Consider the following 12687-nt stretch of genomic DNA (forward strand, 5'->3'; position numbering starts at 1 on the left):
TTGAATGTGGAGTGCAGGGTCCGAGAATGTGCCGATCTCGGCCCGAAACTCATCACCGTCAGAGCTATGAATAGCAGTATGGTTCCCTACTCCGCCTTTATGCATGGCCTGTCTGACCTCAGTAAGAACATCACCTCTTACGCATCAAGTGCTTAGAGTTTTCCTATATACTGGGCGTGCTCATAGCTCCTTGGCTGGGTAGTTTAACACGTTTGTGACATTCACTGAAGCCGGAAACTGTGTGTGCACCTAACCGACGGGTAAGTTATATAAAGTACAGAAAAGAACCAGATTATACTGGATTGTGACTTAGGAGGCTTGTCTAAAAGCCGATCCTAGCCTCCAGGGCTGTGATCTACCCCGCACCCCCGCAAAGCTAAACCGATGAATGGGATTATTGTATATCTGCGCTTACGTCGATCAAGTCTTACCTACTCATAGACCCACCTCTAATTCCTTAATCAAAAAATGTCTTCAAGTCAAGAGATCAACAACGCACGTTTCAACGAGGAAGCGTTGATATGGGATGCGAACAAGAAACATGTAGATGTTGTCGAGACGGCGTTCGAGGCCCTCCAGCGCTATGTCCCTGCACTCAAAGATGGAACCAGTAAAAGTACGTTGATTATATAGAGACTTCAGCGATATAATCGCTAAATGCCATAGAATATGATGTCCTAGAGCTCGGCTGCGGAACAGGCCTCCTCTCTTTCAAACTGGCACCACACGTGCGCTCCATAGTAGGCATCGACACAGCAGACGGCATGATCAATGCGTTCAACGCCAAACTAGCATCTCTTCCCGATCCCTCGAAGCCAAATCTCTGCGCTATCAATCATCTCCTGACCTCTGCCGACTCACCAGCACTGCAAGGCGCAGCCGCGGCCCTAGCGACACAGCGCGGCGAGACATCATCGCCACCATACCGTTTCGACCTCATTGTCTCCCATCTGACATTACATCACATCCCCTCACTACCAGAACTCTTCGCAACATTACAGGATTGTTTGAAGCATGGCGGTACGATCGCATTGAGCGACTTTGAGGATTTTGGGCCAGAGGCAAAGCGATTCCATCCTCTGAAGAAGAGGCCAGGTGTGGAAAGACATGGTATCCAGAAAGAGAATATCGAGGAGCTATTGCTGGGAACGGGGTTCAATGAGGTACGGGTCGAGAGGTTGTGTGCGATTACAAAATGGGCAGAGGCGGAGGATGGGAAAGTGGCGGAGGATTTGGAGTTTCCGATGTTAATGTGTGTCGGGGTGAAGAGTTGAGCTAGACGCTGGGGCTCTAAGTAGCCTCAGAGGTGTGGCGCGATCACAGGTCCTTCAGCAGGTCGTTGACTGCCTTGGCAGCGAAGCGTTTCCGCTCTGCTTCTTCCATACCTTCGCCCATTTCTGTGGATATCAGTATCTTCCCGTGTTTCTCTTCCTCTGTACAATTATCGCAGACGTACCTTTGATAGCAACCATTTTCCGCATCATGATCTCTAATTCCTCCACCTCCAAATCCTCGCCCTCTTTCCCCTCAGCGTCCTCTCCATGCAACGCACCCTTCATCCCAAACAACTCCATATTCATTTCCGCCTCTTCTGCTGCAAAGCTCCCCTCAAACCCCTCATCATCCTCGCCAAAGTCCAAGTCGGCACCACTCTCCCAGTCACAAGCCTCCAGCGCTTCTCTGACTCTCTGTACTCCGATCGCCTCACCAAACTCATTCTTGCCCTTGGCCTCAAAGTCGACGTACTCGAATCCATAATCCATGCATGTGTCATCCCACTCTTCCACTGTCTTCTCGAGGTACGGTGTTATGGACTGCGGCATTGCAACCGCAACGCACACCATGTCGCCACCAAAGCCGCACGCACGTTCTATTGCATCGGCAACCGCCCGCATGGTCTCTTTTATCGTATCCACATCCTTTTGTTCAACAGGCTTCTTGAAACAGTATATCCAGGCCCCGAGTACGGTGACGACTTCGCGAGCTTCAGGTTTGGTGAACTCGGTGCGCCATTCGGTGATGTTGGAGATCTCGTCGACCCAGATTGGGAGCGTGGCAGTGTAGTATTTTGTTTCGAGGAGCCAGTCGTGCGTGAGGCCGGCGGTTGTATCTGATGTTGGTTCTGGAGCGGAACCCGTGAGCTCTAGTGGGGTCAATTAGCTGGGAAATAGAAAAGACTGTGCTTAATAGACACCTTTGAGTAAGTGTAGGACACTTGAGTCCGGCGCTCCTACAGCAAGAATGCGCCGTGGGTTCTTGATCTCCATCGAGGGTTGGGGTGTTGTGGTGTGTGGAGTGTCAAGTTGCGGAGTTCTCGGAGGTGAGGCCTTGGCCTTTCATTGTGGGGTAGCGATGGCTACCAGGTAGAATTCGAACATTTGAAACCCCCACTCGGTCCCTACGACTCTACATCTGCGCAATAGTTGAATGAAATCCATGCTGTTCACGTTGGTCCTTTCGAGGGTTAACTACTCGATGATGCGCTTTACACAGTTTTAGGCCAAATAAATCTCCATTGTCATATTCCAGGTATCATCAATTTGGAGTCGTGCTATCCAATCTTCAGCGCGTTTCCATTTAGGCGGATCAGACTTCGTACCTGTCCGTGACTCCTTTGCCAATGCTCAAGCGCACGGCGCATAGCGACCGAGTGCACATAGCCCCAAAACGCTTCATTTTGTCATCCATTGCAGCCTCTATTGTATCTCAACGTCCTCCGCCTCTGGTACTAGCCCTTGCCCTAATAACCGTTGCTCTGCCACGCGCAAGACCGACACCACGACCCCGGGTACCTCTCGATCGGAACATGGGTGCGTTCCTGTGTGTTGTTAGCAGCTTGTCGTTTTGCTAGCGGAATATGGTCGTACCTCAACATGTCTGGAACGATGAAATACCGCACATGGCTTCCCCTGATGTAGACCTGTTCAAGATGGGAAACACGGCCGTCACGCGCCGTTACGGTGATATCCTTCAGCTGTACATTCATGTTATCCTCCGCTAAAGAAATGTCAGTACACAGTTCGGCGGGGGTATTCGGGACAAGGAGGCGCACCTTCGATTAGCTTGCCGCGATACACCTCGCCAGATGTGATCTCGAGCGTGACAATATGGCCCTGTGCAATGTGAGCGATAGTTTGGGGAGCTGCACAGGCGGGGGACGTACGGCGGCCTCATTGAGAAGCTTGATGGGGATACCGATCGTGCTCGTCATCTTGACTATGTATTTCGTAGGGCTCTATGAAGAAAAGCAAGGTCCGGCTTGGTATGCGCGTCGTCGTAGATGCGGGAGTGGTGTTCTAGCGGTAGGTTGCGAGGTTCGGTAATAAACCTGATCGCGGTTGTCGTAGGAGGTCGTCGCGTAACAGCTAGTGCAGACCACGTAGTATTATGGTTCGAGAGATCTATGGAGGTGGAGCGCGCCCTGTAGTGATTGTCCTTGGTGCGGGGCGGGAGCTTGTTCGAATATCGACGTCCAACTCCACGAAAGGCGAAGTTCTTCGGCTTGGAGCTTTGACCACTTTCCTAGTCTGCACTCCTTAGTCAGCTCTACCCTTCCTATCGACATCAATCTTACACAAGCTTCTTTATCTTGCGATGAATATCTCAGGGACGCTAAACGTGTTCCGATTGTTGAGAGATCCGACTCTCTGTCTCCCGCAGCACACGGTGTCCACTTTCAACCACCTGCCAATCCCGCTATCAAAAGCGTTCAAGCGAGATGGGAAATATGGAGAGAAAGAGGTGGACATCCAGGCGGTAGTGCTGGACAAGGACAACTGTTTTGCTGTACCGCATACGAACGAGGTACACAAATCGCTCCAAGTAGGGTCTCAACTTCTCAGAATATGTAGAATTAGACTAAAAACTGTTATAGGATCACTTTCAGCGTCTCCGACATGCATATCCCGGCAGTAAGCTACTCATAGTGTCAAACACGGCGGGTACGGACTCGGACAAAAACCAGAATGAGGCAGCTCTTCTTGAAGCCAACACTGGCATCAAGGTATTGCGTCACTCGACCAAAAAGCCCGGCTGCCAAGCCGAAGTCATGGCTTACTTCAAGGCGCACCCCGAGTCCGGGGTATCGAGGCCAGATCAGATCGCTGTCGTTGGCGATAGACTGTCTACGGACATCATGATGGCAAATATGATGGGCAGTTATGGAATCTGGGTCAGAGATGGGGTGATTGGACGCGGATTCGTAAGTTGTTCACGATTATTTGCTGGGTTTCACGTGACTGTCAAAGTTAGGCTCTCGCTAATCATATCGCAGTTTGCGAGAATGGAGGATCGGTTACAGGGTTTCCTTTTCAGAAGGGGATATAATGCGCCTGACCCGACGAGCCAAAACCAGTTCGAGTAACTGGTGAAGTGTGTAACAGGATCTTTTCCGACATTTGAATTCTTGGGGTCTAGGATCTACGTGTAACACTATTCAGTCGACATGAATTATGCACAAGCAGCACAATGAGATGCTCAGCTTGCCAAGTCTACAGTGCACAGTGAGCGGGGCACAATCTACACGACATGAACAGACCAGGTATTTTCTTTTCGTTTCTTCACCGAGTAGAAGGCCTGCTCGTACTCTACGAATATGGCACTCGGATATTCGGCGCCGCAGATGGAGCGGATGAAGCGGATGGGCAACGTAGTTGGGTGGCACGTGGGTGGGTGGCTGAGCAAATTCGTGGCTCTGCCCATGGTGGCGTCAGCTAATCGCGACTGCTGCCATCCATGTATGATATTAATGAGTACACATATACAAACTTCCACGACACGTTATTGCATACACCAAGTATCTGTATTCAATATCTGTATTCTATCATGCTGCCTGATACGTACCCCGCTCGTTCGAGCCATGACCCTGTTGTGGACGTGGCGCATTATTATCCGGTTTGCGACAGCTGAGCCTCGTTTCCCGATAATTGCGACCAGGACACGAAGCTGGAGGTAACGGCAGAGAGACGCGTCAGCCAATAACGACATGAGGAGTCCACCAGGCGGTGCAGGTGCCACTCTCTCTCTCCACTCGGGGGCTGAGCTTGGTGCTGTCATCTTCAGCTTGCTCATTCACCGCGAGCAAAGTGTCCATCGGCTATTTGACTTGCTGCTCCCTCTTCTTTTCTTCTACAATTCAGGAATCAGCGCTGTCCAGCTTGCACATTCCTTCCACTACTCCAGAACCTCGCCATACAAACTCGAAAGATGGGTGTACGTTGTTCACCAGCCTTCCTTGGCTGCCCCTCCATGCCCCGCGTACGCGTCATCGTTGGGCTGACATGTTTACCTGTGTAGCTCGCATCAAAGATGGCCGCAGCCAACACCGGGTCTGGCTATCCTCCGCAAGGCGGACAAGGTGGCTATGTGAGTCTCAAGCTGTGAAGCCAGGGCCGGCAAGCATTCACTAATCCGACGTAGCCCGGCCAGCAGCAATACCAACCCTATCCAGGTGCGCAGGGTGCCGGTGCTCCCGGGGTAAGCAGAAAAGCTCTCCTTTCATCTCCGTTCTCGCTTGCTCTGCATCGTCATCGCCCTCGAATACCCGCCACCTGCACCTAGTTCACGCAAGCATTTTACCTGTCTCCACTTTGCTTTGGATTCCGACACTGCTTGAACCACGCCCACTTCGGCCTCCTACCGCCACACTTTGTCCCTCTACCTAGCCACAGATGCCTCTATCGAGCAAGATGTCAAACTACAACGCCTACCAGCCTTCTTACCCTGGCCAGGCCCCTAATCCCTACGCGCAACAACCAGGCGGCCCTCCTATGCCACCTCGTCCTAATTCCCAGGCCCCACCACAGTCCCCATTTGCACAAACCCCAAATCCAAGCGCATATGGAACATCGTCGCCATACCCTCAAGGACAGTCGGGATACAACAGGCCTGCCCCACCGCCACCAGGCCAACAACCTCAGTCTCCATACCCCCAGTCCCCGTACCCAGGGCAGGCGCCGCAAAATCAATACAACCAACCAACTACTCCTCAGCCATACGGACAGCAGCAGCCTTACGCACAGCAGAATCAGTGGGGCCAACCACAGCAACAGCCCTATGGTCAACCACAAACCCCTTATGGCCAACCACAGCAACAGCAATACGGCCAACCTTACGGCCAGGCACCCTCTTATGTCCGTACCCATTATGAACACTTTTTGTTTGAACCTTCACACATTCATACGTTTGACGATGCAGAGCCAGCACAATGATTTGGTTTACGATTATATTGAATTTCGACTAACATGTGAGTAGGGTGGACAACCAGGACAACCCCAGCAAGGACAGTATGGAGCTCCCCCACCTCAGGGCGGATATGGAGGTGCTCCCGCTCCTCAACAGGTCCAGGCTGGTCCTGCTGAAGTAGCGGCCTACAAGCAGTTATTGCAAGCTTGCGTCCAGGAGAAGGGACTGCAGAACTTCTACCCGCCAAACTCTCCGATTCTCGATCAGATCGCTCAACAAGCGCCTGGAAAGATCAACCAGGTTATTTCGCGCTGGCGTGTCGCCAAGGAAATTGCCAATGACGTTGTCAAGCTAGCTCTGTACGACATCGTGTTGTATATCGGTAAGTCAATCAGTCTGCGGTGAACAGCAATGCGCTAACTCATGAAAGATGACAGTGGCTCCATGCAGTTCGAGGAGGAAGGTAGCCGTATCAAAGACTTGCGCCTTATTTTGGACCGAGTCTCTTTCGCTGCCACGCTTTTCGACGCGGACGGTATCTCCCTTCGTTTCATGAACACCGACCTTTCAGGCGCACGTGACCAGCAAGGCCGACCCCTCCAGGATGGCGTAGCTTCTGAGGGTCAGATCGAAGAAATCATGCGTGGTGTTCAGTTCAAGGGCCTTACACCCATGGGCACTTCTCTCCGCAAGAAGGTCATTGACGAGATAGTACTCCAAAGGGCTGCTGCTGGGCAACTGAAGAAGCCAATTCTAGTCATCGCCATTACCGATGGCCAGCCTGCGGGTGAACCGCAGAACGCAGTGTTTGATACTATCCGATACGCTTTCGATACCCTTCAGCAACGCTTCCCTCAGTATGGCCGCGGTGGTATTGCTTTCGAATTCGCCCAGGTCGGAAACGATGAGATGGCGAAGAAGTTCCTTGCCAAGCTTGATGAGGATCCGCAGATCGGTCCCATGGTGGACTGCACTTCCAGTATGTCTCCTAGTCCACCCTCCAAACAATTGCTAATGATGAGCTAGACTTCGAGAATGAGCAGGAAGAGATGTCGCGCGCTAACCCGCCCGTTGACCTCACCCCTGATCTCTGGATCCTTAAGCTCCTTCTCGGTGCTATCGATCGCAGCTACGACTCCAAGGATGAAAAGACCAACCCAGCACCCGGTGGCTATGGCGCTCCTCCAGGTGGTCAATATGGTGGTCAGCAGGGCTACGGACAGCAGCCGCCTCCAGGCCAGTATGGCGGTGCTCCTCCCCAGGGCCAGTATGGTGCCCCCCAGGGCCAATATCCTCCTCAAGGACAGGGTCAGTATGGCGCGCCTCAAGGTGGTCAATATCCTCCTCAGGGTCAAGGTCAAGGCCAATACGGTGCACCACCGCCGGGTCAATACCCGCAGCAAGGCCAGTATGGCCAACAGCGACCTCCACAGGGCGGCCCTCCTCAGGGTGGCCCAGGTGGATACCCAGGGCAGCAGCAGTATGGCCAGCCGCCCCAGGGTGGTCGGTACTAGGACTACTAGACTAGGTTGCTTTGTATCCTTAACAGGATCACTCGATCAACAAATGAATTGTGGAGGCATATTGAGGTTTCGAAGGGCTCTACTGTGAACTCTTCACTTGATTGATGGGGTATGCTCTATGATCGCAGTACCACACAGAATGGCAAATTCTCAACGATACTATAGTAATCAATGAATGCATCAGTCTCCCGCCCAAAATATGCCAGGTGAACGGCATTGTTCACACCCCGCTATGAGAGCTACCCCCTCGATGATTAAATAGATGTTTCTTGCACTAAGGATGTTGTCAATGATCTTGAGGTACCAGCGTCCGTGCAGTGCCGCTAAACGTAATTAGGTTTAGGGTGTTACACTTGCTTGGCGTCGCGCACACGAATTTCGACTTCTCTACTTACAATTCACGACAACACGATCATCATACGATTGATTCAACATGCCGACTCGTACCAGCAAAACGAGGAAACACAGAGGTCATGTCAGTGCCGGGTATGTTTGATTTACACTTACAGAAGGCCGATTTTGTTGTTTCTCTCCCACGTCGAAGAATTGTGCTGACCTTACATCTAGACATGGCCGCGTAGGCAAGCATCGCAAGCATCCCGGTGGTGTGAGTGGGATCGACCATGTTGAATCTGCTTCCTAATACTGACATTATTTAGCGTGGTCTTGCTGGTGGTCAACACCATCACAGAACCAACTTGGACAAATACCACCCCGGTTATTTCGGCAAGGTCGGTATGCGCCACTTCCATGTAATGCGCAATATCGACTGGAAGCCTGTGGTGAACATCGATAAGGTGAGCTTAAGATCTAGTAGTCAAAAAACATGCACTTACCCCGAAAATAGCTTCTGAGCCTTATCCCCGACGAGCACCGCGCGAAGTACCTGAGCACCTCCTCTCCCTCCGACACCGCTCCCGTCATCAACCTCCTGGATCACGGATATGCCAAGCTACTTGGCAAGGGCCGCATCCACGTTCCAGTCGTCATCCGAGCTCGTTATGTGAGCGCTGAAGCTGAGAAGAAGATCAAAGACGCTGGCGGTGTTATCCAGCTCGTTGCATAAAGACAGCACAACAAGAATGCTGCAGTTGCGTAAGAGTAGCAGATCCGGCATGGATACTTGCATACCTGGGCACAGATCCCTATCATCAGCGTAGTGGCTGGGCGGACGTCGTTCATAGCATTAGCTTGAATGTCATCTTGCCGAACAAACTCTCACACTTTCACAAGTGTTGTGATCCCCCTCACAGAGGTTGCGCCTCTGACCGACCTGTGATTCACTTATCTCGATAGCTAACTTACGGACTCCGTTTAGCGAGCAGCAAATGCACAGCTGCTTCAGGTTTCAACGATCGAGGCTCCATTGGAGAATATCAACGACTGCTGAAGCCCTGGCCAGCAGTGTCGAGCTGCTGCTCCACCGTGCTCTCTCACGTAAGAACTAACTGTGTGAATTTGGATTCAAGGTGCACTCAGCAGGTATATCAATTGGTCAAATCGCAGCGACAATGTGTAAGTGATCAGCGAACCGCTTTGATAGCACCATCAAAATACTATCAAATGAAATCTTTTACAGCGGCCTTTTGGAACATTCAAGAATTGAGCCTTCTCTCGTCATCTATCATTGTCGCTGAGTCCAAACGTCCCTCTGAGGGGTCCTGAGGCTATGTCTGGATTATGCTGGCCGGATGTTAGGGTTGAATTGTCCAATCCATATGCTGGATATGTGGTTGCAGTCTCGCGTCACATAGTGTCTGGAGGTTTGCTCGAGGCCTTTTTCAAATGTCTTCGGGTCCAGCGTCATCCCGTCTTCGATGTCTGTCCCGTTGTTCCACTCGCTTTGAGTAGCCAGGGCATGGTCAACGTCCTATCATTCCGCAGAAGTGTATGCATTAAGATGGTTACGGTTGGCATCAATTACGTGAGTGTCCTCGGTAGTCTGGGACATCTTTTCGTCGCTACTGAGAGAGTCTTCCTTGGGCATCTCCGTTAGCTCTAGTTGGTTCATTAGCAAAATATGGCGCAAGTAGGGCATTGAGAGAAAATGCGCTATCGTGGCTGTACAAATCATGAGCCTAGTTCTCTTTCTTTAATAGTAAACTTTATACACTATCTGATTATCAAATCGAGCACTCCTAATAAACAAATAGTCGCCAGTATCACAGGGTCTAGATAAGTCAGATAGAGCTAGTTCACTTAGTCCTAGGCGAGTGTTACTCCCGTCCCTCTGCTCCCAAATCTTCACTTGTTCCAAAAACACTACCCTTGACCAGTACCGTGTTCGTAAGATCGTCTTTCTTCTCTAAAGCACGACGATTCTATTTAGACAATGTAGCTGTAACCCTTGATGTGGGGGCGGATACTTGGCGGAGCTACTCCACATCTTCCACTTTGTCTTCACTACCCCTCCTCGACGATTCGAAACCTAGAACCATAAATCGAAATTTTTGAAGCATCCGTTTTCTTTGACGGCGTTGAGTCTCCCTGAGACAGGCGCTGTATACGGTAAACCGGGAAGGAAATATGTCAGTCATGCAGTACGAGCGTTTGGATTCAAACAGGAAGACCGTCCGACTCATTGATGTGCATCCAGGACACGCAGACGATTTGATCAGATGCGAACTTTCACACGCTGATCTAGAAGACCACCCTTCGTACATCGCGTTATCGTACATCTGGGACCAAGGCGGCGGATATGAGATGATCGAATGCGGTGGAGTGACTCTCCAGGTTGGCAGGAACCTCTGGAATTTCCTCCGTCGATTTCGGGCGTGGGATGCTGCACGCGGCAACAGACTCTGGATTGACGCGATCTGTACGCAACATCTTGACATGGGCTGTTTCGGACTGCTAACTCGTATCTAGGCATCAACCAGAAAGATGGTCGAGAGCGTAACCACCAAGTGGCTCAGATGGGCTTTATATATTCTATGGCAGCATCTACTATCGCATGGCTTGGAGAAGTCACCGGCAGAGAGGACATAGTCTTTCGCCTTGCTGTGGAGTATCGTAATTACGACCAAGCTAAGATAGAGGAGTTAAACCACCAAGACAAGCAAGGGGAGGAAAGCGAGCAAAGAACAGCGATTTTACATCTTTTAAGGAATCCTTACTGGACTCGCGTATGGATCATCCAAGAATTCTTGCTGGCGCAGTCTTTGGAGATATGGTGCGGAAAAGACTGCATGGATGATCGTAGTCTTTATAAGGTATTTAGCGGATATCATGCTGATACATTGCTCAGATATTGGCAAGGTCCAGGGATAGCCCTTTTCAGCGAAAGAACTGAATGGCCGCAGCGTAATTCCAGTGACGAGGCTGCCCCAAAGCTCAGACTTCGCTATCTTATAAAGGTCTTTTCTACCTCAGCATGTAGCGAGAGATATGACAAAGTTTACGGTCTGCTCGGACTTGCACGCGATGCAACGGAACCGCCTCATCCGATACGTCCCGACTATGACAAATCTGCCATTGAAGTACTTGTTGATGTACTACGAAATCAACACGGGAGGAGGGAAGAAGGGGATTACGACGACCATAGATTTGTCGAGTCTCTTCGAGTTATGCTGGGGGTACCACGCATGCAGCTCGCAAAATACATCCTCGAGAAAGCTCCGGTGACCGAGCCACACATCTATGCGCTTACTTCAAGGATGCGACTCAAGGTACCTCTGCGGTTCATCAGCACCGTGACTCGGTGCAATAGCCAGCTGAGTCGCTCCGAACTGCTTGCGTGCGAAGAACTAGCGGTAACACAGCATAACTACCCCTGGCCCTTGATGCCCAGAAGTTTTGTTATCCCGTCTACCGAAGCACTCATCGAAAACATCATAAAGGTCATAGACCCTTCTAAAGCCGACAACTCTCAGGGACACTGTCCCATGAGTACCGCTAGATTGGTCGACATTCTATTTCGGAGTGCCATGCAAGCCGCCGAGCGTTGCATACCCACGCCACAGCAGAAAGGAAATGAATACCATTCTTTTACTGGCACGAATGGAGTCAGCGGCATAGCATTTGGCGCACGTCCCGAGGTGGAACACAAAATCGCCGTGTTTCCGAGTGCAAGCCATACCCGAATTGCACTCTTAGTCGACAGCAGCTATGAAAGTTCGAGAATCACAGGCGTAGCTTATCTATCAAGTTCTGGGGCCGATGAAGAAAGGAGCGAAATCTCGCCATCGATATGGCACGTGCCGACTCCAGAGCAAAGGCAGGATGTGGACGTTATCAACAGCCGCACTCTATCAGACCAGTCGGGAATTATGGAGGAAACAAACGAGGCAGAGATAACCAGTGACTTCTGTCTCACGTGCGGTGACCCGATATCCTTGTTTGATCTCTGCCAGCGTGGCTTTCTCGACGAGAGTCAGCTTAAGCACATGGTGGGAAAGGAATTGGAAGCAGAGGACGCAGCGGAAGAAGAGCACTCGTGTGATAAAGAAGGATGCAGTCAAATATACTTTTGATACGCGGCATACCGTAGGAGCATCCAATGAAGATGCTTTTTTCCAGTTCCACCATACGTTTATACCTGCATTTCGCGCATAAATTAAACGTTTCCCCTTCTCAGCGCTGACTGTATTCTTCTATCAAAACCAAGGTCAGCACTGCCAAGAACGGATTATACAACGCAATAGAAGGAACTAGGACAAAACTATAGTTTAGATGTTGGACCTAGCACCTTTTGACTCACAGTATTAGCACAGTAAGGTCTACACAATACAAGGAAGGCCAGCTGAACGAAGTATCAAGAGATCTCGATAATCGCCATCCCACCTTAGATAAGAAGACTTTTACGGGTAAAGCAAGAAGGACATTTATGCTTCCTTAGCTATATAACTACCGACCTCCTCTATTCAAAGAGGGTTGTACAACATGTACCTAGCTACTCGAACATACCTGTCTTCCACTAATAAACACATACATATACATGCACATATACAAATACGAAAATCCCCTATACCCAAGGACTGAG

General features: G+C 50.7%; 7 protein-coding genes across 7 annotated transcripts; 5 read left to right on the plus strand and 2 right to left on the minus strand.

Moving 5' to 3' along the window:
• Positions 1-52: 52 nt before the first annotated feature.
• K460DRAFT_51093 (S-adenosyl-L-methionine-dependent methyltransferase) lies at positions 53-1443 on the plus strand. The gene is made up of 3 exons (XM_040938476.1): positions 53-260; positions 426-616; positions 667-1443. Exons 2-3 carry the CDS (start codon positions 469-471, stop codon positions 1272-1274), a joined length of 756 nt encoding a protein of 251 aa, XP_040789538.1. The 5' UTR covers positions 53-260; positions 426-468; the 3' UTR covers positions 1275-1443.
• On the minus strand, positions 1296-2486 carry K460DRAFT_51165 (uncharacterized protein). The gene is made up of 3 exons (XM_040938479.1): positions 2195-2486; positions 1457-2143; positions 1296-1397 (listed from the first exon to the last, which is right to left on the minus strand). The coding sequence occupies exons 1-3, from the start codon at positions 2265-2267 to the stop codon at positions 1318-1320; spliced, it is 840 nt and encodes a 279-aa protein (XP_040789539.1). The 5' UTR covers positions 2268-2486; the 3' UTR covers positions 1296-1317.
• Positions 2487-2706: 220 nt separating this feature from the next.
• On the minus strand, positions 2707-3211 carry K460DRAFT_352168 (Sm-like ribonucleoprotein; the record flags this gene model as incomplete). Its single annotated transcript, XM_040931624.1, has 4 exons — positions 2707-2818; positions 2868-2997; positions 3053-3113; positions 3164-3211. The coding sequence occupies 4 exons, from the start codon at positions 3209-3211 to the stop codon at positions 2707-2709; spliced, it is 351 nt and encodes a 116-aa protein (XP_040789540.1).
• A 366-nt stretch (positions 3212-3577) lies between these two features.
• On the plus strand, positions 3578-4771 carry K460DRAFT_363095 (HAD-superfamily phosphatase). Its single transcript, XM_040932757.1, has 3 exons — positions 3578-3822; positions 3875-4201; positions 4274-4771. The coding sequence occupies exons 1-3, from the start codon at positions 3595-3597 to the stop codon at positions 4361-4363; spliced, it is 645 nt and encodes a 214-aa protein (XP_040789541.1). The 5' UTR covers positions 3578-3594; the 3' UTR covers positions 4364-4771.
• Positions 4772-5285: 514 nt separating this feature from the next.
• K460DRAFT_51131 (uncharacterized protein) lies at positions 5286-7909 on the plus strand. The gene is made up of 5 exons (XM_040938477.1): positions 5286-5364; positions 5419-6131; positions 6253-6565; positions 6614-7162; positions 7210-7909. The coding sequence occupies exons 2-5, from the start codon at positions 5670-5672 to the stop codon at positions 7695-7697; spliced, it is 1812 nt and encodes a 603-aa protein (XP_040789542.1). The 5' UTR covers positions 5286-5364; positions 5419-5669; the 3' UTR covers positions 7698-7909.
• A 146-nt stretch (positions 7910-8055) lies between these two features.
• On the plus strand, positions 8056-9074 carry K460DRAFT_51154 (ribosomal protein). Its single transcript, XM_040938478.1, has 4 exons — positions 8056-8192; positions 8274-8313; positions 8366-8503; positions 8554-9074. Exons 1-4 carry the CDS (start codon positions 8140-8142, stop codon positions 8770-8772), a joined length of 450 nt encoding a protein of 149 aa, XP_040789543.1. The 5' UTR covers positions 8056-8139; the 3' UTR covers positions 8773-9074.
• Positions 9075-9960: 886 nt separating this feature from the next.
• Positions 9961-12405, plus strand: K460DRAFT_304007 (uncharacterized protein). The gene is made up of 3 exons (XM_040929966.1): positions 9961-10246; positions 10303-10524; positions 10575-12405. The coding sequence occupies exons 2-3, from the start codon at positions 10410-10412 to the stop codon at positions 12176-12178; spliced, it is 1719 nt and encodes a 572-aa protein (XP_040789544.1). The 5' UTR covers positions 9961-10246; positions 10303-10409; the 3' UTR covers positions 12179-12405.
• Positions 12406-12687: the final 282 nt, after the last annotated feature.

The sequence above is a fragment of the Cucurbitaria berberidis genome, assembly GCF_010015615.1.
Source record: "Cucurbitaria berberidis CBS 394.84 unplaced genomic scaffold K460scaffold_2, whole genome shotgun sequence".
Lineage (NCBI taxonomy): Eukaryota > Fungi > Ascomycota > Dothideomycetes > Pleosporales > Cucurbitariaceae > Cucurbitaria > Cucurbitaria berberidis.

Bases quoted from the DNA above. Each gene is read 5' to 3' on its own strand.
- K460DRAFT_51154 (XM_040938478.1), top strand. From the start codon at position 8,140: ATGCCGACTCGTACCAGCAAAACGAGGAAACACAGAGGTCATGTCAGT. The intron at 8,193-8,273 runs GTATGTTTGATT...CCTTACATCTAG, and splicing joins AGAGGTCATGTCAGTGCCGG to ACATGGCCGCGTAGGCAAGC. The intron at 8,504-8,553 runs GTGAGCTTAAGA...CCCCGAAAATAG, and splicing joins CTGTGGTGAACATCGATAAG to CTTCTGAGCCTTATCCCCGA.
- K460DRAFT_363095 (XM_040932757.1), top strand. From the start codon at position 3,595: ATGAATATCTCAGGGACGCTAAACGTGTTCCGATTGTTGAGAGATCCG. The intron at 3,823-3,874 runs GTAGGGTCTCAA...AAACTGTTATAG, and splicing joins AGGTACACAAATCGCTCCAA to GATCACTTTCAGCGTCTCCG. The intron at 4,202-4,273 runs GTAAGTTGTTCA...ATCATATCGCAG, and splicing joins GGGTGATTGGACGCGGATTC to TTTGCGAGAATGGAGGATCG.
- K460DRAFT_51131 (XM_040938477.1), top strand. From the start codon at position 5,670: ATGCCTCTATCGAGCAAGATGTCAAACTACAACGCCTACCAGCCTTCT. The intron at 6,132-6,252 runs GTCCGTACCCAT...ACATGTGAGTAG, and splicing joins ACGGCCAGGCACCCTCTTAT to GGTGGACAACCAGGACAACC. The intron at 7,163-7,209 runs GTATGTCTCCTA...ATGATGAGCTAG, and splicing joins CATGGTGGACTGCACTTCCA to ACTTCGAGAATGAGCAGGAA.
- K460DRAFT_51093 (XM_040938476.1), top strand. From the start codon at position 469: ATGTCTTCAAGTCAAGAGATCAACAACGCACGTTTCAACGAGGAAGCG. The intron at 617-666 runs GTACGTTGATTA...TAAATGCCATAG, and splicing joins CAAAGATGGAACCAGTAAAA to AATATGATGTCCTAGAGCTC.
- K460DRAFT_51165 (XM_040938479.1), bottom strand. From the start codon at position 2,267: ATGGAGATCAAGAACCCACGGCGCATTCTTGCTGTAGGAGCGCCGGAC. The intron at 2,144-2,194 runs GTGTCTATTAAG...TGACCCCACTAG, and splicing joins TGTCCTACACTTACTCAAAG to AGCTCACGGGTTCCGCTCCA. The intron at 1,398-1,456 runs GTACGTCTGCGA...TGATATCCACAG, and splicing joins GAAAATGGTTGCTATCAAAG to AAATGGGCGAAGGTATGGAA.
- K460DRAFT_304007 (XM_040929966.1), top strand. From the start codon at position 10,410: ATGATCGAATGCGGTGGAGTGACTCTCCAGGTTGGCAGGAACCTCTGG. The intron at 10,525-10,574 runs GTACGCAACATC...ACTCGTATCTAG, and splicing joins ACTCTGGATTGACGCGATCT to GCATCAACCAGAAAGATGGT.